Source organism: Ranitomeya variabilis, chromosome 4 (genome assembly GCF_051348905.1).
Source record: "Ranitomeya variabilis isolate aRanVar5 chromosome 4, aRanVar5.hap1, whole genome shotgun sequence".
In the NCBI taxonomy this organism is placed as follows: Eukaryota; Metazoa; Chordata; class Amphibia; order Anura; family Dendrobatidae; genus Ranitomeya; species Ranitomeya variabilis.
The window spans coordinates 647,193,822-647,220,085 of record NC_135235.1 but is presented as its reverse complement, the minus strand read 5'-3'; the positions used below and the strand labels follow the sequence as shown (position 1 = coordinate 647,220,085).

General features: G+C 44.0%; 3 protein-coding genes across 4 annotated transcripts in view; 2 read left to right on the top strand and 1 right to left on the bottom strand.

Annotated features, from left to right (window-relative positions):
• LOC143767340 (uncharacterized) overlaps nucleotides 1-26,264 on the top strand; it is a 254,994-nt gene that overhangs the window by 77,769 nt on the left and 150,961 nt on the right. The gene's annotated exons all lie outside the window — the stretch shown is intronic.
• Nucleotides 1-26,264, top strand: part of LOC143767338 (uncharacterized) — a 149,485-nt gene that overhangs the window by 77,973 nt on the left and 45,248 nt on the right. The window contains exon 1 of one of the 2 annotated variants that reach the window (XM_077255573.1): nucleotides 18,945-18,983. The exons of the other annotated variant lie outside the window; for it this stretch is intronic. Within the exon in view, the coding sequence (XP_077111688.1) occupies nucleotides 18,957-18,983 (27 nt within the window). The 5' untranslated portion in view covers nucleotides 18,945-18,956. Of the gene's footprint in view, nucleotides 1-18,944; nucleotides 18,984-26,264 lie in introns of those variants that run through there. 2 annotated transcript variants of the gene reach the window in all.
• Nucleotides 1-26,264, bottom strand: part of LOC143767410 (uncharacterized) — a 599,249-nt gene that overhangs the window by 548,840 nt on the left and 24,145 nt on the right. The gene's annotated exons all lie outside the window — the stretch shown is intronic.

Below are 26,264 nucleotides of genomic sequence, written 5' to 3'. Positions count from 1 at the left end.
GAACCCTCAGGTGCTTCACAGAAGTTTATAAAGTTAAGCCGTAAAAATAAAAAAAAATTGCATTTTCCTCACAAAAATGTTTTTATCCCCAAATTTTGCATTTTTACAAGGGTAACAGAAAACATTGCACCGACAATTTGTTGTGCAATTTCTCCAGAGTTTGCCGATACCCCATATGTGGGGGAAAACTACTGTTCGAGCGCACAGCAGGGCTTGGAAGGAAAGGAGCGCAATTTGACTTTTTGAATGCAAAATTTGCTGGAATAATTAGCGGATGCCATATGGTGTTTGGAGAGCCCCTGATGTACATTAACAGTAGAAGCCACCCCCAAGTGATACCTTTTTGGAAACTAGACCCCTCAGGAAACTTATCTAAATGTGTGGTGAGCACCTTGAACCTGCATGTGCTTCACAGATGTTTGACATAGAGCTGTGAAAATAAAAAAAATCTAATTTTTCCCACAAAAATATTATTTAGCCCCAACTACTGTTTAGGCTCACGTCAGGACTCAGAAAATAAGGAGTGATGTTTTCGAACACTGACTGATGGAATGGTCTGCCGGTGTCATGCCTCATTTCGAGAGCCCCTGATGTGCCTAAACAGTGGAAAACCCCCACAAGTGACACCATTTTGGAAACTAGACCCCTCAAGGAATGTATCTACAGTAGATGTGTGGTGAGCACCTTAAACTCCCAGTTGTTTTTACAGAAGTTTATAAGGTAAAGCAGTGAAAATAAAGATAATCACATTTTTCCCACAAAAATGTTATTTTAGCCCCAATGTTTTTATTTTCACAAGGATAGCAGGAGAATCTGGACCCCAAAAAAATGTTGTAATTTCTCCTGAGTACGCCAATACATCTTATGTGGTCAAAAACTGCTTTTGATGCACAATGCAAAGCTCAGAGAGGAAGTAGCGCCATATTGGAGTTCACAATTTGCTGGGCTGGTTTGAGGGTGCCATGTTACATTGGCAGAGCCCCTGAGGTGCCAAAACAGCAGAACCCCCCCATAATAGAACCCCGTAGAAGAGCAGAATACCCCCCTCAAGTGACCCCATTTTGGAAATTGGAAATTTGGAAATTTTACCCCTTTTGGAATTTATCTACAGGTGTCATGATGATTTTAACTCCATGGGAGTTTGCCAGAAATAAGCAGCGGTGGATGTTGCAGAGTGAAAATTGTAAACTGCCGTTGTAGTGACTAGTACATTGCAGTGACCAATACACTGTTGTGACCAGTACATTGTGCCCAGCTTATTCACCCGTAAGTTAGGTGGGCTCTCATCGCTACAGGAATGACAAACACATGGACACTAACTACGGTTTAGGCAGAAAGTGCAGCTGAGATGGAAGGGGTGCATTTGGGAGCACAATATTTGTTGAACTTCTTTAGGGGAATTAGGGCCAATTAGCTTTTTCCAGAGCCTTTGTGCTACCAGTAACGTAGAAGCCCCCTGTATTTCCGTTATCAGATGACGTACCTGAGTGGGGACTTGCTTTTTTGTGGATTGAGTTGAAGCTGTTATTGATAACATTTTACATGACGTTTGGAATCATATTTATCCGTCCCTCTACACTGAGCACTTATGTCAGGGTTTCCCTTTAAATCTTTGAGTAACGTAATTCAGATGAAACCCCTGAGAGGTGCACTCACTATAATGAGTTACTCTGGGCTCTGTCTGGCATATGTTCAGAGTTGTTTTTTTTTTTCATAGGTGCACAAAAATGTGCCCAACGGCGCTTTTATGCACGCCTAATAAAAAAATGGACACCACCGGATCACAGGTCAGACGGCTTCCACAGTACCTCCATGTGCCTCATTTTGGGGAATCTTCCATCAGGGGTTCCATCTGAATCACGTATTTCAGAGAATTTTACACAGAAACCCCGTTGTAAGCACTCAACATCGAGTGCAGGATAAATGTGTGCCGAGCCTTAATGTAATCATGGGGAGACAGAATGAACAAATCAACAGAAGGTGAAGAATTGGTTTTATTTATTTTTTACGTCGTTCCTCGTGTGGTATAAGTGATTAGGTGATTTTTAGAGCCATTTGAAAACTTTTGAACCTGGTCTTGGACTCCTTGGCATACCATCCTCAATCCAACACTCAGGTGGAGAGGGTCAACCAGATTCTCTCTAATTTTCTGTGGCATTTCACGAATGTGCACCATGATGACTGGATCAAGCTTTTGCCCTGGGTGGAGTTCTCCTATAATAATCATGTAATTGAGGACTCTGCGAAATCACCGTTCTTCATTGTCTATGGTCAATAGCCTGGTATTCCTATTCTGGCATTGGCTGCTTCTGATGTTGTTGCAGCCGATGCTCTCACTAAAGATTTCTCCATGATCTGGGAGGACACCAAAGCCACTCTTGAGAGGTCATCTGAACGGATGAAAAGGCATGCTGACAAAAGATGCATGGATCATCTATGTTTTCGTGCAGGAAATAAGGCGTGGCTCTCCGCGAGATACATCTGTCTCAAGAGTCCATCTTACATTTTGGATTGTCGCTTTATCCGTCCCTTTGAGGTCATCAGACAAATCAACGCCTTGTACAAGTGGAAGCTTTCGGCCTACCTCCTTCAACATACTTCTCCTCAAGCCAGTCATCTTGAGCCACTTCTTTAAGGATCCAGTTTCCACGCCTGCACCAGTCTACTGTGATGATGTTTTTGAGATGAAGAACATTTTGGCCATGAAGAAGGTGAGAAGTAAAACTTTTTGTTCCTGGTGGATTGGAAAGGATTCTGCCACAAAGAGATATCGTGGGAGCCCAGGGAAAATATTAATGCCCCTTTCTTCTGAAGAGATTTCTTTCAGGCTTAGAGAAAAGGAGGGTAAGGAAGGGGATCCTGTAACACCAGCATCTCTGCATGGTTCACTCTCCTCTCCCCGGCAAGGACACTGATATGTTCACCACCATAACTGCTCGGCTTACAGGTTCCAAGGTCCACGCATGTTCTGCTGCTCTTCCTGCAATGCGCTCATGAGCTCCCTGCTTCTTAAAGGGGGAAGCACGCACCCCTGATATGTCCCCAGCCTATTGCTGACAGGTATTAGATATTTAAGGCAGCCTTTCCTGTAGGGAGGGGCCTGAGAAACTTCGGTTCCTAGTCTGTCTTCACCTACTAGTCCATTGTCAGGTTCCCATCCTGCTATCCTGTACCAGTTCCTGTCCAGTGACCTTCAACCTGTTCTATCTGATACAGCCATCCTGTCCAACAGACCCTGTACACATGCTATCTGAAACAGTCATTCCATCCAAACCTGAACCCCGTTCTGACTGAACCGACTCTGACATTCACACTACCAGTGCTCTTGTTCCTGTCCTGCCTGGCACTCTGAGTCATCTCTGACCCCTGGGGTAAGCTTCTGCGGTATCGGGTACTGACCTAGGAGTGGTACCTGGTGACCATCTGCAGCTCAAGTCTAACCACACCATCAGGGACTCTAGTGAAAAACCAGATGGTGACTTAGATACACTCTTCCAGGTTTCACCTTGTCCGTGGTGCAGTGGGTCCACACTCACCAGCATGACAATATGAAATGGGAACTGCATTACTGCTATGTAAAATGTAAAAAAATGGTGGTACTTAGCGCACAATTTGGGTAATTAGTGAGAGCCCATCAGCCATGGCAAGGCGTTGCCCTTTGACGGGAACCTAACCCTTAGGCTGATTACCAAGGTACACTAGTGCAGCGATGGTTTAGTGTTGTATGTTATCTTGCAGGGTGAATATTAGATAAATGCGCTATTTGTTTCAAAAAGCTAGTGTGCTCATACAAGAAACTCCTGAGTAAGTTATGCACATAAAGTAGTGCAGAATGAAAAACTGTCAATTTCTTGTAAACCTAGTGCTGTTATCAGACAAGACTTACAGTTATCACTATTTACACTAGACCTGCATCCAAGTTCAGGCTGTCGTCCTTCAAAGAGGCCCAAAACCCAAGTACTATCGGATTCTGACTCAGACTCCATTTTTTAATACAAATACTCCTCAGACAAAGAGGATAATTCAGCTAATATGCCTATGGATGATGATACGAAATATTATTTCTCTCCTTTTTATTGCCGACTGTACCAAACAGAATCTCAATGTCATCTGAAGTTAGAGGAAAAGACTAAACCAGGAACCATTCAGGAAGAAATGTTTGCTGGGCTCAGACTTTGTAAAAGAATGGTCTTTACTATAAGGTTAGGAAGTTGATTCTGGATAAACTGGTGGTTCCAAGAGAAATAAAGGAACGACTTCCATTTAATGATGAATACATCAAGGTTTGGGATGAGATACCAAAGATTGATGTCCAGGTGTCTAAAGTGGTTAAGAAGACAACCTTACCATTTGAGGACACCTCACACCTTACACTTTTGTATTATTCTATGCCAGATAAGTAGTCTCAAAAGCTTGCACTTTGTTACCGTTTAATGACTAACTGAAAAGATGGAGTCAGTTACTGAGACCGAACTCTCCAGTCTGTTCGCATATGAAAACTGTCCACAGGATTTTTATGAGATGCAACCGCTGAATCTGTTCGTACTGCTGCCTGCTATGCAGCCTTATTGGAAGCAACTAGAATCTCATACACTGTCAGGGTGATTCAACTTCAAAGTACAGATTGTGCAGCATAAGGGCCCCTTCACACTGGTCGATTCTGCTACGATTACGACGCATTTGCGTCATATTCGACATCGCAGTACGAGCTCGTAGCCAGCGGTCACACTCTACGATGTTAACGCTTTTTCTGACGTAGTTGCGATGTGAACGTCACGCGTCGCAATCGTACGCTACCCTTCACACCGCCATAGTCCTACGACTCCGAGCGTGACGTATTACCAGCATGGGCGTGCTAAAACGTCACGCCCAATCAGGAGACAGGTATGCGGAAGCCCAACCCACGTAGTCGCATTACGAGCTCGTATGACCGCCGTCACATACTACGATTTCGACCGCCACAGCGAGACATTTACGACGAAAGAAAGTTCTGCTCTTTCTTTCACATCGTACGATGCTGGGCTGCGTCGCAAATCGTAATGCCATGTCACACTTTGCAACCTCGGAACGAGGACGGATAAACGTCACAAATCGAACGCTCGTTCAGACTTTGATTGCACAGTGTGAAGGGGCCCTTACTCTTGAAAGAAAATTACTCTTTGGACTGGTCTTTTACAAGATTCTGGAAATATCTGTGGATAAAAAGAAGGTTTTTTTATGAAGAGAGAAACAAAAAAAAGGAAAAACTTTTGTTTCTGTAGACCAAGGATGTTAAACATAAATATGCAGAAGTCCAATATTAACCCCTTAAGCCCGTATGACGTACTATCCCGTCGAGGTGGGGTGGGCCTTAATTCCCGGTGACGGGATAGTACGTCATACGCGATCGGCCGCGCTCACGGGGGGAGCGCGGCCGATCGCGGCCGGGTGTCGGCTGCATATCGCAGCTGACATCCGGCACTATGTGCCAGGAGCGGTCACGGACCGCCCCCGGCACATTAACCCCCGGCACACCGCGATCAAACATGATCGCGGTGTACCGGCGGTACAGGGAAGCATCGCGCAGGGAGGGGGCTCCCTGCGGGCTTCCCTGAGACGATCGGTACAAGGTGATGTACTCACCTCGTACCGAACGTCTTCTCCCTGCAGGCCCCGGATCCAAAATGGCCGAGGGGCTGTATCCGGGTCCTGCAGGGAGCACTTCCGGGTCGGAGCAGGCTGCAGATGAAAGCTGCAGCCTGCTCCGATGAAAGTATGATCACGGATCTGATAGAGTGCTGTGCACACTATCAGATCTGCGATCTGTGATGTCCCCCCCTGGGACAAAGTAAAAAAGTAAAAAAAAAAAATTCCACATGTGTAAAAAAAAAAAAAAAAAAATTCCTAAATAAATAATAATAAAAAAAAAAATATTATTCCCATAAATACATTTCTTTATCTAAAAAAAACAAACAAAAACAATAAAAGTACACATATTTAGTATCGCCGCGTCCGTAACGACCCAACCTATAAAACTGGCCCACTAGTTAACCCCTTCAGTAAACACCGTAAGAAAAAAAAAAAAAAAAACGAGGCAAAAAACAACGCTTTATTACCATACCGCCGAACAAAAAGTGGAATAACACGCGATCAAAAAGACGGATATAAATAACCATGGTACCACTGAAAACGTCATATTGTCCCGCAAAAAACGAGCCGCCATACAGCATCATCAGCAAAAAAATTAAAAAGTTATAGTCCTCAGAATAAAGCGATGCCAAAATAATTATTTTTTCTATAAAATAGTTTTTATCGTATAAAAGCGTCAAAACATAAAAAAATGATATAAATGAGGTATCGCTGTAATCGTACTGACCCGAAGAATAAAACTGCTTTATCAATTTTACCAAACGCGGAACGGTATAAACGCCTCCCCCAAAAGAAATTCATGAATAGCTGGTTTTTGGTCTTTCTGCCTCACAAAAATCGGAATAAAAAGCGATCAAAAACTGTCACGTGTCCGAAAATGTTACCAATAAAAACGTCAACTCGTCCCGCAAAAAACAAGACCTCACATGACTCTGTGGACCAAAATGTGGAAAAATTATAGGTCTCAAAATGTGGAGACGCAAAAACTTTTTTGCTATAAAAAGCGTCTTTTAGTCTGGTTTCACACTTGCGTTTTTATCTGCATGCGTTTTTTAAAAAAACCGCATGTGTGAAAAAATGCATGTAAACGCGGTAAAACGCATGCGTTTTTATAGAAAAACACAAGAAAACAAGAAAAAAAACAAAAAACCCTAACCCTACCCCTAACCCTACCCCTAACCTGAAATACGTGGCACTGAAATACGTGGCACTGAAATATACGTTTATATACGTATATACGTATATAAGTGCCACGATATTTCAGTGGCCACGTATATAAGTGCCACGTATTTAAGTGCCACGTATTTCAGTGCCACGTATTTCAGTGCCACGTATTTCAGTGCCACGTATTTCAGTGCCACTTATTTCAGTGCCACGTATTTCAGTGCCACGTATTTCAGTGCCACGTATTTCAGTGCCACGTATTTCAGTGCCACGTATTTACGTGCCACGTATTTCAGTGCCACGTATTTCAGTGCCACGTATTTACGTGCCACGTATTTTTCAGTGCCTGAAATACGTGGCACTGAAATACGTGGCACTGAAATTCGTGGCACTGAAATTCGTGGCACTGAAATATCGTGGCACTGAAATATCGTGGCACTGAAGTATTTACGTGCCACGTATTTTTCAGTGCCTGAAATACGTGGCACTGAAATACGTGGCACTGAAATACGTGGCACTGAAATATCGTGGCACTGAAATACGTGGCACTGAAATACGTGGCACTGAAATACGTGGCACTTAAATACGTGGCTCTTAAATACGTGGCACTTATATACGTGGCACTTATGACTGTCAGAAAATGTTCAGTAAACGGTTAGGGGTGAGGTTAGGGGTAGGGTTTCAGGTAGAATTGGGGAGCTTCCACTGTTCAGGCACATCAGGGGCTCTCCAAACGCGACATGGCGTCCAATCTCAATTCCAGCCAATTCTGCGTTGAAAAAGTAAAACAGTGCTCCTTCCCTTCCGAGCTCTCCCGTGCGTCCAAAAAGGGGTTTACCCCAACATATGGGGTATCAGCGTACTAGGGACAAATTGAACAACAACTTCTGGGGTCCAAGTTCTCTTGTTATCCTTGGGAAAATAAAAATTTGGGGGGCTAAAAATCATTTTTGTGGGAAAAAAAATATGTTTTATTTTCACGGCTCTGCGTTGTAAACTGTAGTGAAACACTTGGGGGTTCAAAGTTCTCACAACACATCTAGATAAGTTCCTTGGGAGGTCTAGTTTCCAATATGGGGTCACTTGTGGGGGGTTTGTACTGTTTGGGTACATCAGGGGCTCTGCAAATGCAACGTGACGCCTGCAGACCAATCCATTTAAGTCTGCATTCCAAATGGCGCTCCTTCCCTTCCGAGCTCTGTCATGCGCCCAAACAGTGGTTCCCCCCCACATAGGGGGTATCAGCGTACTCAGGACAAATTGGACAACAACTTTTAGGGTCCAATTTATCCTGATACCCTTGTGAAAATACAAAACTGGGGGCTAAATTTCATTTTTGTGAAAAAAAAAAAAAAAAAATATTTTCACGGCTCTGCGTTATAAACTGTAGTGAAACACTTGGGGGTTCAAAGTTCTCACAACACATCTAGATAAGTTCCTTGGGGGGTCTAGTTTCCAATATGGGGTCACTTGTGGGGGGTTTGTACTGTTTGGGTACATCAGGGGCTCTGCAAATGCAACGTGACGCCTGCAGACCAATCCATTTAAGTCTGCATTCCAAATGGCGCTCCTTCCCTTCCGAGCTCTGTCATGCGCCCAAACAGTGGTTCCCCCCCACATAGGGGGTATCAGCGTACTCAGGACAAATTGGACAACAACTTTTAGGGTCCAATTTATCCTGATACCCTTGTGAAAATACAAAACTGGGGGCTAAATTTCATTTTTGTGAAAAAAAAAAAATAATAATATTTTCACGGCTCTGCGTTATAAACTGTAGTGAAACACTTGGGGGTTCAAAGTTCTCACAACACATCTAGATAAGTTCCTTGGGGGGTCTAGTTTCCAATATGGGGTCACTTGTGGGGGGTTTGTACTGTTTGGGTACATCAGGGGCTCTGCAAATGCAACGTGACGCCTGCAGACCAATCCATTTAAGTCTGCATTCCAAATGGCGCTCCTTCACTTCCGAGCTCTGTCATGCGCCCAAACAGTGGTTCCCCCCCACATAGGGGGTATCAGCGTACTCAGGACAAATTGGACAACAACTTTTATGGTCCAATTTATCTTGATACCCTTGTGAAAATACAAAACTTGGGGGCTAAAAAATCATTTTTGTGAAAAAAAAAAATATTTTTATTTTCACGGCTCTGCGTTATAAACTGTAGTGAAACACTTGGGGGTTCAAAGCTCTCAAAACACATCTAGATAAGTTCCTTAGGGGGTCTACTTTCCAAAATGGTGTCACTTGTGGGGGGGTTTAATGTTTAGGCACATCAGGGGCTCTCCAAACGCAACATGGCATCCCATCTTAATTCCAGTCAATTTTGCATTGAAAAGTAAAATAGCGCTTCTTCCCTTCTGAGCTCTGCTATGCACCCAAACAATGGTTTACACCCACATATGGGGTATCGTCGTACTCAGGACAAATTGCACAACAACTTTTGTGGTCTAATTTCTTCTCTTACCCTTGGGGAAATAAAAAAATGGGGGTGAAAAGATCATTTTTGTGAAAAAATATGATTTTTTATTTTTACGGCTCTGCATTATAAACTTCTGTGAAGCACTTGTTGGGTCAAAGTGCTCAACACACATCTAGATAAGTTCCTTAAGGGGTCTACTTTCCAAAATGGTGTCACTCGTGGGGGGTTTCAATGTTTAGGCACATTAGGGGCTCTCCAAACGCAACATGGCGTCCCATCTCAATTCCAGTCAATTTTGCATTGAAAAGTCAAATGGCGCTCCTTCCCTTCTGAGCTCTGCCCTGCGCCCAAACAATGGTTTACACCCACATATGGGGTATCAGTGTACTCAGGACAAATTGCACAACAATTTTTGGGGTCCAATTTCTTCTCTTACCCTTGGGAAAATAAAAAATTGGGGGTGAAAAGATCATTTTTGTGAAAAAATATGATTTTTTATTTTTACGGCTCTGCATTATAAACTTCTGTAAAGCACTTGTTGGGTCAAAATGCTCACCACACATCTAGATAAGTTCCTTAGGGGGTCTACTTTCCAAAATGGTGTCACTTGTTAGGGGTTTCAATGTTTAGGCACATCAAGGGCTCTCTAAATGCAACATGGCGTCCCATCTCAATTCTGCATTGAAAAGTCAAATGGCGCTCCTTCCCTTCCGAGCTCTGCCCTGCGCCCAAACAATGGTTTACACCCACATATGGGGTATCAGCGTACTCAGGACAAATTGCACAACAATTTTTGGGGTCCAATTTCTTCTCTCACCCTTGGGAAAATAAAAAATTGGGGGTGAAAAGATCATTTTTGTGAAAAAATATGATTTTTTATTTTTACGGCTTTGCATTATAAACTTCTGTAAAGCACTTGTTGGGTCAAAGTGCTCACCACACATCTAGATAAGTTCCTTAGGGGGTCTACTTTCCAAAATGGTGTCACTTGTTAGGGGTTTCAATGTTTAGGCACATCAGGGGCTCTCCAAATGCAACATGGCGTCCCATCTCAATTCCAGTCAATTTTGCATTGAAAAGTCAAATGGCGCTCCTTTGCTTCCAAGCTCTGCCATGCGCCCAAACTGTGGTTTACCCCCACATATGGGGTATCAGCGTACTCAGGACAAATTGTACAACAACTTTTGGGGTCTATTTTCTCCTGTTACCCTTGGTAAAATAAAACAAATTGGAGCTGAAATAAATTTTGTGTGAAAAAAAGTTAAATGTTCATTTTTATTTAAACATTCCAAAAATTCCTGTGAAACACCTGAAGGGTTAATAAACTTCTTGAAAGTGGTTTTGAGTACCTTGAGGGATGCAGTTTTTAGAATGGTGTCACACTTGGGTATTTTCTATCATATAGACCCGTCAAAATGACTTCAAATGAGATGTGGTCCCTAAAAAAAAATGGTGTTGTAAAAATGAGAAATTGCTGGTCAACTTTTAACCCTTATAACTCCGTCACAAAAAAAAATTTTGGTTCCAAAATTGTGCTGATGTAAAGTAGACATGTGGAAAATGTTATTTATTAAGTATTTTGTGTGACATATGTCTGTGATTTAAGGGCATAAAAATTCAAAGTTGGAAAATTGCGAAATTTTCCAAATTTTCGCCAAATATTCGTTTTTTTCACAAATAAACGCAAGTTATATCGAACAAATTTTACCACTAACATGAAGTACAATATGTCACGAGAAAACAATGTCAGAATCGCCAAGATCCGTTGAAGCGTTCCAGAGTTATAACCTCATAAAGGGACAGTGGTCAGAATTGTAAAAATTGGCCTGGTCATTAACGTGCAAACCACCCTCGGGGCTTAAGGGGTTAAAAACTTAAGGACATCTTAAAAGGATTGTCCCAAAAACAAAGTACATTTTAATTAATAAATCTTAGAATAACATTTTGAAATAATATAATATGTTATCTAAGAGCAGTAAAAAGCATATGTCTCAATGGCATGATTTAAATATGTGATAACATAGAATTACCGTAAAAACCTTGAATAATACAGATAATAAAGTATGATGTAAGCAAAAGTGCTCCCAAACACACTATGATTTCATAGTGAATTCCTTCAACATACAATTCAATTTTAAGGGAAAAATATGAGGAGAGCAGCAAATTAGGGACATGGACATGGTGCTGCTTGTGGTGATGGCGTAGCTGCTGCAGGGAGAGGACATGGTCGATCTGTGCCTGTTACTTTTCCAACTGCAACACTTTCTTCAGGCATACACAGGTGACAGGACATCATGGATTATTTAGTAGGCCACAGTACCGCAGAACAAATGATGAGGCCAGAACATGTGGGGGCCATGTTAGATTGGATGTCTGAGGGTGCCTCCATTTCCTTCACATTTTCTTCCACCCAGTCCTCTATAGAATGCATTCAGTTGGCAATTGTGGATCTTAGTCATCGTTCATCCATCTCACCCCTTGTAAATAATCCAACAAGTCATGCAGCAGTATCTTCTGCTGTTTAATGAGTCTGCTGCCCGGGGTTCCATGGCCCATGCTTCTGGCCTTGCCCCAAAAATGGAAGAGAATGAGTGCACTGATGCCCTACCATTCGTTGGGCTGGACAACGAGTATGTGGGAAAGCCAGTGCACACAGTCAGTATATTACCGTAACACATAGCTGAGGATGAGGAACCAGGGGTACCAACTGCTGTAGCTTTTTGCAGTGTGCTGACCGTCAAGGAGGTCAGGACTGGATGGAAGATATTGTAGGGGATGATGAGGTCCTCGAATCCACATGAATCGAAGGGCCTCATAGTAATGTGTGCAGTTCAGAGGAAGAGGAGGTGGTCAAGCTTCCTGATCAGCACAGCAAAAGTGGGAGCAGGGTGGAAAAGCACAACAGCTGGCCCATAGCCAGTGCATCATCTGCTACTGCCTCCTGTGCCAAGGGAATAAGCCCCCAAAAGCAAGCTCAAAGGAGCTCCCTGGCACGGGACTTCTTCACCCAACGTGTTGAAGACAAACGGCAGATTATCTGCACGTGGTGCCATCAGAACCTCAAATATTCTAAACCTGAGCTCCACCTGCATGATCAGGCATCTCAAATGCAAGTACGAGGTGCAGTGGAGTATACATCTTAAAAAGTATGACAAATCTGAGTATCCTCCTGCTCCCCCTTTTGCTGCAATTTCAGCTTTTTTGCCTTGGTCACGTTCAACAGGGCAAACTGCCTCCCCACAAACAGAGGATATGACAGTAACACCACCACCAGCAGCAGTGTCACCAAACATGTCTACACCGTCCCATGAAAATTTTCAGCTCTCTATCCCCCAAACCCTTGAGAGAAAGAGAAAATTCCACCCTAACCACCCAAGAACTATGAGCCTGAATGTCATAATTTCTAAATTACTGTTATATGACATTCCAGCTGGTGGAGACAGTCAGTTTAAAAAAACTGATGTCAGTGGCTGTCCCGCAGTACGTTGTTCCCAGCTGCCACTACTCTGCCACGTGGGCCACCCCTGCCCTGCACACACACACGTTTCTGACCAAGTAAGATGTGCACTGTGCAAAGCCATCACTGGCAAGATCCATGTTAGAACAGATGCGTGGACCAGTAAGCCCGAACAAGTACATTACATCTCCCTAACTGCACACTGGGTCAATGTAGTAGTGGCGGAGATAAAGGCAGAAGGTGTTCCAGCAAAAGTCCTATCACCACCAAGGATTGCTGGACATTTCCCGGTACATGTTGCTTCCTCCTTCTCCATTTCATCCATCACCTACAAATGCTTCTCACTAAATTAGAATAACATAAAAAAGTTAATTTATTTCAGTTCTTTAATACAAAAACTGAAACTCGTATATTATAGAGTCATTACAAACAGAGTGATCAATTTCAAGTGTTTATTTCTGTTTATGTTGATGATTGTGGCTTACAGCCAATGAAAATCCTAAAGTCATTATATCAGTAAATTACAATACTTTATAACACCAGCTTGAAAAATGTACACTGGAAAGTATTCAGACCCCTTTAAATGTTTCACTCTTTGTTTCATTGCAGCCATTTGGTAAATTAAAAAAAGTTCATTTTTTTCTCATTAATGTTCACTCTGCACCCCATCTAAGGCTTCTTTCACATTTCCGTCGGTACGAGCTTGTCGCAAAGCGTCGGGCCGACATACCGACGGACGTTGTGAATTCTTTGCACGTGGGCAGCGGATGCACTTTTTCGACGCATCCGCTGCCCATTCAGTCCGGGGAGGAGGGGGCGGAGTTTCAGCCACGAATGCGCTGTCGAAAATGGCGGACGCGACGCACAAAAAACGTTACACTGAACGTCTTTTTGTGACGACGGTCCGCCAAAACACGACGGATCCGTCGCACGACAAGCGTGACGTGTGGCAATCCGTAGCGATCTGTCGCTAATACAAGTTTATGGGCAAAAAACGCATCCTGCGAGCACATTTGCAGGATCCGTTTTTTGCCCTAAACGACGGATTGCGGCAGATTGCAAACGACGGAAGTGTGAAAGAGGCCTTAACTGAAAAAAACCCATAAATGTAGAAATGTTTGCAAATTTATTAAAAAAGAAAAACAGAAATATCACCTGGTCATAAGTATTCAGACCCTTTGCTCAGACACTCATATTTAAGTCACATGCTATCCATTTCCTTGTGACCCTCGAGATGGTTCTACTCCTTCATTGGAGTCCAGCTGTGTTTAATTAAACTGATATTTGGAAATCTGGAAAGGCACACACCTGTCTACATAAGACCTCACAGCTCACAGTGCATGTCAGACCAAATGAGAATCATGAGGTCAAAGGAACTAGCCAAGGAGCTCAGAGACAGAATTGACAAGGCACAGATCTGGCCAAGGTTACAAAAGAATTTCTGCAGTACTCAAGGTTCCTGAGAGCACAGTGACCTCCATAATCTTTAAATGGAAGAAGTTTGGAACCACCAGTTGTCTTCCTAGACCTGGCCGTCCAGCTAAACTAAGCAATCATGGGAGAAGCGCCTTGGCGGGAGAGGTAAAGAAGAACCCCAAGATCACTGTGGCTGAGCTCCAGAGATGCACTAGGGAGATGGGAGAAAGTTCCACAAAGTCAACTATCACTGCAGCCCTCCACCAGTCGGGCCTTTATGGCAGAGTGGAGACTGGGAACCTGTCACCCCCAAAATCGATGGTGAGGTAAGCTCACCGTTATCAGGGGCTTATCTACAGCATTCTGGAATGCTGTAGATAAGCCCTCGATGTTACCTGAAAGAGAAAAAGACATTAGATTACTCACCCAGGGGCGGTCCCGCTGCGGTCCGGGTCCGATGGGTGCTTCATGTCCGGTCCGATGGGTGCTTCATGTCCGGTCCGGAGCCTCCCATCTTCATTCCATGACGTCCTCTTCTGGTCTTCACGCCGCGGCGCAGGCATACTTTGTCTGCCCTGTTGAGGGCAGAGCAAAGTACTGCAGTGCGCAGGCGCCGGGATAGGTCAGAGAGGCCCAGCGCCTGCGCACTGCAGTACTTTGCTCTGCCCTCAACAGGGCAGACAAAGTATGCCTGCGCCGCGGCTTGAAGACCAGAAGAGGACGTCATGGAATGAAGATGGGAGGCTCCGGACCGCGACACCCATCGGACCCGGACCGCAGTGGGACCGCCCCTGGGTGAGTATAATCTAACGTCTTTTTCTCCTCTTTCAGGTAACATCGAGGGCTTATCTACAGCATTACAGAATGCTGTAGATAAGCCCCTGATGACGGTGAGCTTACCTCACCATCGATTTTGGGGGTGACAGGTTCTCTTTAAATGGAAGAAGTTTGGGACCACCAGAAGTCTTCCTAGACTTCCTTTATTTAAGTCACATGCTCGTACACACGCGGCTCCACTCCGTACACCTCGTACACACGCGGCTCCGCTCCGTGCACCTCGTACACACGCGGCTCCTTTCCGTACACCTCGTACACACGCGACTCCTCTCCGTACATGTCATACACACGCGGCTTCGCTTCATACATGTCGTACACACGCGGCTCCGCTCCGTACACCTCGTACATATGCAGCCCCGCTCTGTAGACTTCGTACACACATGGCATACCTCCCAACCGTCCCGGATCCCGCGGGACTGTCCTGATTTTGACAGTCAGCCCCGGGATCCCGGGCGGGACACTAATGTCCCGCACTACCTGCCTAGGGTGGGGAAAATGCAGGGGGCGGCACCTGAGTAGCTTAGGTTTGTGGCTGGTTTTTTTTTTCTTATACATGCTGGGTCTCCTCCCGACCGATCCCGCCCCGCACCCCCCCCCCCTGTGTGTGCGGCGCTGCCACGCTGAGGCAGAGAGCCAGCAGCGATCAAGATGAGAGGTCAGCGACTCACTTCCTCCTGTGTGTGCACGGAGCTCCGGCTTCTCCTGCTCTTAGCTGCTATCCCGGTAGAGAAGGAGAGACGGGGGAGGTGCCGGGACAGTGCAGAGCTGTGAGCAGCCGGAGAAACTGAAGAGCTGCAGTGCACATGGCCAGATCAGCCACCCCTGCAACACAGAGGAGATTGTGTGTGTGTGTGTGATGTGTGTGTGTGATGTGTGTGTGTGTCTGATGCTGCATGTGTGTGTCATTGTGTGTGTGTGATGCTGCATTTGTGTGTGTGTCATGTGTGTATGAGGTATCTGGTGTGTGTGATGGCTGGGTGTGTGTGTGTGATGGCTGTGTGTGTGTGTGTGTGTGATGGCTGGGTGTGTGTGTGATGGCTGGGTGTGTGTGTGTGTGATGGCTGCGTGTGTGAGTGTGTGTGATGGCTGCGTGTGTGTGTGATGGCTGCATGTGTGTGATGGCTGCGTGTGTGTGTGATGGCTGCGTGTGTGTGTGTGATGGCTGCGTGCGTGTGTGTGTGTGATGGCTGCGTGTGTGTGTGATGGCTGCGTGTGTGATGACTGCGTGTGTGTGTGTGTGATGACTGCGTGTGTGTGTGTGTGTGTGATGGCTGCGTGTGTGTGTGATGGCTGCATGTGTGTGATGGCTGTGTGTGTGTGTGTGTGTGTGTGATGGCTGCGTGTGTGTGTGATGGCTGCGTGTGTGTGTGTGATGGCTGCGTGTGTGTGATGACTGCGTGCGTGTGTGTGATGACTGCGTGTGTGTGTGATGGCTGTGTGTGTGTGATGGCTGCGTGTGTGATGCATTTGTGTCAAAGCTGCATGTGTTTGTGAGCTGCAGTAGTGATGCTGCGTGTGTATGTGTGATACTGTGTGTGTGATGCTGCATGTGTGTGAGCTGCGTGCGTGTGAGCGTGTGTGTGAGCTGTGTGCGTGTGCATGTGTGTGAGCGTGTGTGTGAGCTGCGTGCCTGTATGTCATTATACAGTATGGAGAACTGTGGCCATTATACAGTATGGAGCATCATGTGCGGTCATTATACAGTATGGAGCATCATGTGCGGTCATTATACAGTATGGAGCATCATGTGCAGTCATTATACAGTATGCAGCATCATGTGCGGTCATTATACAGTATGAAGCATCATGTGCAGCCAGCATATAGTATGGAGCATTATGTGCGGTCATTATACAGTATGGAGCATCATGTGCGGTCATTATACAGTATGGAGCATCATGTGCGGCCATTATACAGTATGGAGCATCATGTGCGTTCATTATACAGTATGGAGCATCATGTGCGGTCATTATACAGTATGGAGCATCATGTGCGGTCATTATACAGTATGGAGCATCATGTGCAGTCATTATACAGTATGCAGCATCATGTGCGGTCATTATACAGTATGAAGCATCATGTGCAGCCAGCATACAATATGGAGCATTATGTGCGGTCATTATACAGTATGGAGCATCATGTGCGGTCATTATACAGTATGGAGCATCATGTGCGGCCATTATACAGTATGGAGCATCATGTGCGTTCATTATACAGTATGGAGCATCATGTGCGGTCATTATACAGTATGGAGCATCATGTGCAGTCATTATACAGTATGCAGCATCATGTGCAGTCATTATACAGTATGGAGCATCATGTGCGGCCATTATACAGTATGGAGCATCATGTGCGGCCATTATACAGTATGGAGCATCATGTGCAGTCATTATACAGTATGGAGCATCATGTGCGGTCATTATACAGTATGGAGCATCATGTGCGGTCATTATACAGTATGGAGCATCATGTGCAGTCATTATACAGTATGCAGCATCATGTGCGGTCATTATACAGTATGGAGCATCATGTGCAGTCATTATACAGTATGCAGCATCATGTGCAGTCATTATACAGTATGGAGCATCATGTGCAGCCAGCATACAGTATGGAGCATTATGTGTGGTCATTATACAGTATGGAGCATCATGTGCGGCCATTATACAGTATGGAGCATCATGTGCGGCCATTATACAGTATGGAGCATCATGTGCAGTCATTATACAGTATGGAGCATCATGTGCGGTCATTATACAGTATGGAGCATCATGTGCGGCCATTATACAGTATGCATGCGGTCATTATACAGTATGGAGCGTCATGTGTGTTCATTATACAGTATGGAGCGTCATGTGCGGTCATTATACAGTATGGAGCATCATGTGCGGTCATTATACAGTATGGAGCATCATGTGCGGTCATTATACAGTATGGAGCATCATGTGCGGTCATTATACAGTATGGAGCATCATGTGCAGTCATTATACAGTATGGAGCGTCATGTGTGTTCATTATACAGTATGGAGCGTCATGTGCGGTCATTATACAGTATGGAGCATCATGTGCGGTCATTATACAGTATGGAGCATCATGTGCGGTCATTATACAGTATGGAGCATCATGTGCGGCCATTATACAGTATGGAGCATCATGTGCAGTCATTATACAGTATGGAGCATCATGTGCGTTCATTATACAGTATGGAGCATCATGTGCGGCCATTATACAGTATGGAGCATCATGTGCGGCCATTATACAGTATGGAGCATCATGTGCAGTCATTATACAGTATGGAGCATCATGTGCGGTCATTATACAGTATGGAGCATCATGTGCGGCCATTATACAGTATGGAGCATCATGTGCAGTCATTATACAGTATGGAGCATCATGTGCGTTCATTATACAGTATGGAGCATCATGTGCGGCCATTATACAGTATGCATGCGGTCATTATACAGTATGGAGCGTCATGTGTGTTCATTATACAGTATGGAGCATCATGTGTGGCCATTATACAGTATGGAGCATTATGTGCGGTCATTATACAGTATGGAGCACTGTGTGGCCATTATACAGTATGGAGCACTGTGTGGCCATATTTTTTTGTTTATAACTATTGTATGAAACAGTGTGATCGGCAGTGCTAAATGGGTGTGGTTGGGACGTGGATATGGGTGTGACTAATTATGAATGGGTGTGGTCAGAGGCGTGGCCTAAAATTTGCCGCGGCGCGCTTCGCGCGCCACAAACTGTATCCCTCTTTCCCATCTTCAAAAGTTGGGAGGTATGACATGGGTCAGCTCTGTACACCTCGTACACACACGGCTCCGCTCCGTACACCTCGTACACACACGGCTCTTCTACATCCACCCTGTAAACCCCTCCTGACCCCACACAGAAACTTCCCCCCATCCAGCACCATGACAACCAGCACAGCAGAGTCCTGCATACACTGAGGCCCCTGATCATGTGACCCCTGACTCCTCCCCTCCTGTGACCTCATCACAGGTCCTGTGCGCACAGAACAGCCATATATGTGGTGTGTGGCTTTGCAGGTGGAGGTAGGTGCTGGAGATTCCCCATTACTTCATCATTTCTTCGGCTCAACATACATACTTTTTTGTTGACATTTTAGGTTATTGGGGACAATTTTAAAGGGACTTTGTCACCCCCGGGACCTATATAACTTACTAATATGGCCATACAGGTGATGTTACACTAGTCCTATCTGTATGCCTTGTAGTAAGGGTCTTGTTGCTGAGAAATTCTTTCTTTAACAATGCTGAAGTTGGTTTCCTATTCGGAGCTGAAGTTGGTTTCTTGTTCGTCAGTTTCTTATTCTGCAATTTTTTTTTCAGTTTTTTATAGGTTTAACAACAAAAAATAATCACAATAATAACACACAATGCAGCGAGGAGCCCTGATGTGAATACACTTAAAAACAGCTTCAAAAATTATAAAACTGGCACAAAAATAGGCATCAAAGTGGGCACTGAAGGGCGTTAATGAAACGGTTAAATAACTTTGGGCCACTGATATGACACTGCAGACACATAGAACAGGGCGCCCCACATCAAAACTGGAATCAAAGTGGGCAGACCGTCGATATTCACTGATTTGAATAATTAACTAATGTTTTTAAAGGGTTAAATGACTTTGGGCCACTAATTCCACTCCACCATTGCATACATAGTGATCCCCTGCATTGAACACAAGTCCCTGCAGCCTGGCCCAAATGGGTTTTGGGCATCAAAATTGACATCAAAGTGGGCAATTTTCACAGATTTGAATAATTAACTGATGTTTTTTAAGGGGTTAAATGACTTTAGGCCACTGATCTCACACATTTGTGCGAGAAACGGACGAGTGCAATCCGAGAAAGAAATCGGGTTGCACTCTGACCAATGTTATTCAATGGGTGACATCTCATCTGCGATTTTTTTTTCTCAGCCGAAATCGGACTGAGAAAAAAAATCGCAGCATGCTGCGTATGGCTGCGTACCTTTGAAAAGCCGGTAATTCATATGCCGCTACTGTAAAAACCACACTGACAGGTTAGAATAGAAAAGATAAAATAGATATATACACATAAATACATATCTATATATATATATATATATATATATATATATATATATATATATATAATCAGTATATATGTGTATTTGTATTACATAGATTCAAAAAAAATTCAGAACACCAGAATTACTCTTTTTGGTCGCCGCGACATTGCATTAAAATGCAGTAACGGTTGATCAAAAGAACGTATCTGCACAAAAATGGTATCATTAAAAACGTCAGCTCGGCATGCAAAAAATAAGTCCTCACCAACCCGAGATCACGAAAAATGGAGACGCTACGGGTATCGGAATATTGCGCAATTTTTTTTTCTTAGCAAAGTTTTGAAATTTTTTTCACCACTTAGATAATAAAGAACCTAGACATGTTTGGTGTCTATGAACTCATAATGACCTTGAGAATCATAATGGAAGGTCAGATTTAGCATTTAGTGAAAGCTAGCAAAAAAGTGGGATTGCATTTTTTTTGCAATTTCACCGCACTTGGAATTTTTTTTCCCATTTTCTAGTACACGACATGGTAAAACCAATGGTGTCGTTCAAAAGTACAACTGGTCCCGCAAAAAAACAAGCCCTGACATGCCCTTATTGATGGTAAAATAAGAAAATTATGGCTTTTGGAAGGAGGGGAGCGAAAAACGAAAATGCAAAACCGAAAAAAGCTCAGAGTGTTAAAGGGTTAATTGCCTAGGAAGGGGCCATAGATATTACGCGCCCCCCCCCCCCGGCTAAAAACATCAGCACTCAGCCGCCCCAGAAAAGGTGCATCTCTAAGCTGCGAAAATTCCGGCACTTAGCCTCGCTCTTCCCACTTACCCTGTAGCGGTGGCAAATGGGGTAATAGTTTGAGGGTTAATGTCACCTTTGTATTGTAAGGTGACATCAAACCCGGCTTAGTAATGGAAAGGTGTCAATAAGACACCTCTCCATTACTAATCCTATAGTTGTTACAGGTTAAATAAAGACACAGCCAGAAGAAAGTATTTTAATTAAACAAAACACTACAGTTTCCCATCTTTATTGTACTCCTAATTCCCTGATGCCCTCGATCTCCTGTAATAAAGATAAAATAAAAAGCAAAAATATACCATACCTGTTTGTCGCTGTGTCCCACACCATAATCCATATCTGGGGTATATGCAGTTTACAACCATGACGCTGCCAAGATGCGACCACCCTGGCTGTAATCCACTGATGAATGAATGAGATGCTGGGAGCAGAGCTCCAGTGACTAGCGGTGACATCACTGAAGCTGCAATACCCTAACAGCATGACCCGTGCTGAACTCTTGAGCATGGAAAAATAAACTGGCATTTTCCAATGCTCCAGAGTTCAGCGTGGGTCAGGCTGTGAGGGAGCGCAGCTTCAGTGTGTATCTGTGTATGTGCAGTATATTTGTATGCATATTTGTATGTTTATTTGCATGTGTGTACAGTATATGTGTATGTATATGTGCGTACAGTATGTGTATATAACTGTGTGTGTATGTATGATATATGTGTGTATTAGGTATTGTGGCAGTTAACTCACGTGGCGGCACAGAGAGGTAGGAAAAATGGGTACACCGTCTCCTTAAGTCCTTGTTGGTTTATTAACAGAAAGCATAAACCAACTCATGCAAACAAAACTCAGCGTTTCTAACTAAAACATGAACAGAAACAAGCAAAAAGGAAAAAAAACAACAATGCTGCAACACAGTCCGTGTGTTGCGGGTGGCACCCTGCTCTGGAGCAGCGCAGGCTCAGTCTGTGCACAACAAGCCACAATGCCCCTGGAGACTCCTTTCTCCTGGCTAGCTGAACACCGACTGCCTGCAGAGCTCCATTATTTAAACCTAAGCCTCTGATTTCCATCATGTGATCGATCACATGATTATGACCTCACGTAGGTCCTGGCAGGTCTGCCCTGGAGATAAAGCGGACCCTCTCTCGCCCGCTCTATGAGGGTCCACATAAAACCAGCCCTTTTATGCAACTTAACCCTCACAACACATAGTGTGCTGTTGAATAAATGTTCTGGTTTCATATCACTGATGCCGTTCAGCGCAGTGACACATGTCTCCCTTCTACCTCTCTGCCAGTGACTCTGTCACAGTATATACGGTATATTTGTGTATGTATGGTATATGTATGTGTATCTGTGTGTGTATGTACGGTATGTGTGTATGTATGTATGGTATATGAATGTGTATCTGTGTGTATATACAGTGCATGTATGTATGGTATGTGTATATGTACCGTATATGTGTGTATGTACGGTATGTGTTTGCACGTATGGTAGATGTATCTGTGTTTATGTACGGTGTATGTGTGTGGTTGCATATATGGTGTATTTTTGGTATGTGGGTGTATGTATGTAATATATATGTATGTGTATCTGTGTGTGTATGTATGGTATATGTGTTTACGGTATATGTATGTACAGTGTATGTATAAAACACAAAAACTGAGCTTCATTTGAGTTGGTACACATGCAGTGTATGTATGTACAGTATATGTACAGTGGGAATGGAAAGTATTCATAATCCCTTAAATTTTTCACTCTTCGTTTCATTGCAGCCATTTGATAAATTCAAAAAAGTTCATTTTTTTCTCATTAATGTACACTCTGCACTCCATCTTGACTGAAAAAAAAAACAGAAATGTAGCATTTTTTGTTCATTTATTAAAAAATAAAAACTGAAATATCACATGGTCATAAGTATTCAGAGCTTTTCCTCAGTATTGAGTAGAAGCATTTTTTTGAGCTAGTACAGCCATGAGTCTTCTTGGGAATGATGTTTTTCACACCTGGATTTGGGGATACGGAAAGTATTCAGACCCCTTTAAATTTTTCACTCTTTGTTTCATTGCAGCCATTTCGTAAATTTATAAAAGTAAATTTTTTTTCTCATTAATGTACACTTTGCTCCCCATCTTGACTGAAAAAAACAGAAATGTAGAAATTGTTGCATATTTTTAAAAAAACAAAAACTGAACTATCACAAGGTCATAAGTATTCAGACCCTTTGCTCAGACACTCATATTTAAGTCACATGCTGTTCATTTCCTTGTGATCCTCTTTGAGATGGTTCTACTTCATTGGAGTCCAGCTGTGTTTAATTAAACTGATAGGACTTGATTTGGAAAGGCACACACCTGTCTATATAAGACCTCAGAGCTCACAGTGCATGTCAGGCCAAATGAGAATCATGAGGTCAAAGGAACTAGCCAAGGAGCTCAGAGACAGAATTGTGGCAAGGCACAGATCTGGCCAAGGTTATAAAAGAATTTCTGCAGTACGCAAGGTTCCTTAGAGCACAGTGGCCTCCATAATCTTTAAATGGAAGAAGTTTGGAACCACCAGTTGTCTTCCTAGACCTGGCCGTCCAGCTAAACTAAGCAATCATGGGAGAAGCGCCTTGGCGGGAGAGGTAAAGAAGAACCCCAAGATCACTGTGGCTGAGCTCCAGAGATGCAGTAGGGAGATGGGAGAAAGTTCCACAAAGTTAACTATCACTGCAGCCCTCCACGAGTCGGGCTTTTATGGCAGAGTGGAGACTCCGTGCAAGACATATGAAAGCTCGCATTGAGTTTTCTAAAAAAAATACATGAAGGACTCCCAGACTAGGATAAATAAGATTCTCTAGTCTGATGAGACGAAGATAGACCATTTTGGTGATAATTCTAAGCGGTATGTGGAGAAAACCAGGCACTAGTCATCACCCGCCCAATGCAATCCCAACAGTGAGACAAGGTGGTGTGTTGTGAATTTGCTTTTTGCTCCCTCTAGTGGTTACTAGTTTTTTGACTCTGGTTTTTCTGTCATTCCTTTTATCCGCACCTGGGTCGTTAGTTAGGGGTGTTGCTATATAAGCTCCCTGGACCTTCAGTTCAATGCCTGGCAACGTAGTTATCAGAGCTAGTCTGCTGTGCTCTTGTCTACTGATCCTGGTTCCAGTTATATCAGCTAAGTCTGCCTTTTGCTTTTTGCTATTTGTTTTGGTTTTGTATTTTTGTCCAGCTTGTTCCAAATCTATATCCTGACCTTTGCTGGAAGCTCTAGGGGGCTGGTGTTCTCCCCCCGGACCGTTAGACGGTTCGGGGGTTCTTGAATTTCCAGTGTGGATTTTGATAGGGTTTTTGTTGACCATATAAGTTACCTTTCTTTATTCTGCTATCAGTAAGCGGGCCTCTCTGTGCTAAACCTGGTTCATTTCTGTGTTTGTCATTTCCTCTTACCTCACCGTCATTATTTGTGGGGGCTTCTATCCAGCTTTGGGGTCCCCTTCTCTGGAGGCAAGAAAGGTCTTTGTTTTCCTCTACTAGGGGTAGCTAGATTCTCCGGCTGGCGCGTGTCATCTAGAATCAACGTAGGAATGATCCCCGGCTACTTCTAGTGTTGGCGTTAGGAGTAGATATATGGTCAACCCAGTTACCACTGCCCTATGAGCTGGATTTTTGTATTCTGCAGACTTCCACGTTCCTCTGAGACCCTCGCCATTGGGGTCATAACAGTTTGCCAGGCCTGTATTAAATGTTTAATGCATTGCAGAAGAGGGATTATAAGAAAGAAGATTCTGAGTTTTTTTTTTCTCCTTCCCCTTTACCTCAGAGTGGCTATGCTTGCTGCAGACATGAATGTCCAGACCTTGATTACAAGTGTGGACCAGCTGGCTACTCGTGTGCAGGGCATACAAGACTATGTTATCAGAAATCCTAGGTCAGAACCTAAAATACCGATTCCTGAACTGTTTTCCGGAGACAGGTTTAAGTTTAGGAATTTCGTGAATAATTGTAAATTGTTTTTGTCCCTGAGACCCTGTTCATCAGGAGATTCTGCTCAGCAAGTAAAAATTGTTATTTCGTTCTTACGGGGCGACCCTCAGGATTGGGCTTTTTCGCTGGCGCCAGGAGATCCGGCATTGGCTGATCTTGATGCGTTTTTTCTGGCGCTCGGTTTACTTTATGAGGAACCCAATCTTGAGATTCAGGCAGAAAAGGCCTTGCTGTCTATGTCTCAGGGGCAGGACGAGGCTGAAGTGTATTGCCAAAAATTTCGGAAATGGTCCGTGCTGACACATTGGAACGAGTGTGCACTGGCCGCTAATTTTAGAAATGGCCTTTCTGAAGCCATTAAGAATGTTATGGTGGGTTTTCCCATTCCCACAGGTCTGAATGATACTATGGCACTGGCTATTCAAATTGACCGGCGGTTGCGGGAGCGCAAAACCGCAAATTCCCTCATGGTGTTGTCTGAACAGACACCTGATTTAATGCAATGTGATAGAATCCTGACTAGAAATGAGCGGAAAATTCATAGACGCCGGAATGGCTTGTGCTACTACTGTGGTGATTCTACACATGTTATCTCAGCATGCTCTAAACGTATAGCTAAGGTTGTTAGTCCTGTCACCGTTGGTAATTTGCAACCTAAATTTATTCTGTCTGTAACTTTGATTTGCTCACTGTCATCTTATCCTGTCATGGCGTTTGTAGATTCAGGTGCTGCCCTGAGTCTCATGGATCTCTCATTTGCTAAGCGCTGTGGATTTACTCTTGAACCATTAGAAAATCCTTAATCCTGTATCTTTTCGTCTGGATCTTCCTGTGTCGTTTGCTATTCACAATGTATTTCATAGGTCCTTGTTGCGGCGGTACATTGTGCCTGTAGTTCCTTCTGCTGAGCCTCCTGCTCCGGTGTTGGTTGAGGGCGAGTTGGAGTACGTGGTGGAGAAGATCTTGGATTCTCGCCTCTCCAGGCGGAGGCTTCAGTACCTGGTCAAGTGGAAGGGCTATGGTCAGGAGGATAATTCCTGGGTGGTCGCCTCTGATGTTCATGCGGCCGATTTAGTTCGTGCCTTTCATGCCGCTCATCCTGATCGCCCTGGTGGTCGTGGTGAGGGTTCGGTGACCCCTCACTAAGGGGGGGGGGGTACTGTTGTGAATTTGCTTTTTGCTCCCTCTAGTGGTTACTAGTTTTTTGACTCTGGTTTTTCTGTCATTCCTTTTATCCGCACCTGGGTCGTTAGTTAGGGGTGTTGCTATATAAGCTCCCTGGACCTTCAGTTCAATGCCTGGCAACGTAGTTATCAGAGCTAGTCTGCTGTGCTCTTGTCTACTGATCCTGGTTCCAGTTATATCAGCTAAGTCTGCCTTTTGCTTTTTGCTATTTGTTTTGGTTTTGTATTTTTGTCCAGCTTGTTCCAAATCTATATCCTGACCTTTGCTGGAAGCTCTAGGGGGCTGGTGTTCTCCCCCCGGACCGTTAGACGGTTCGGGGGTT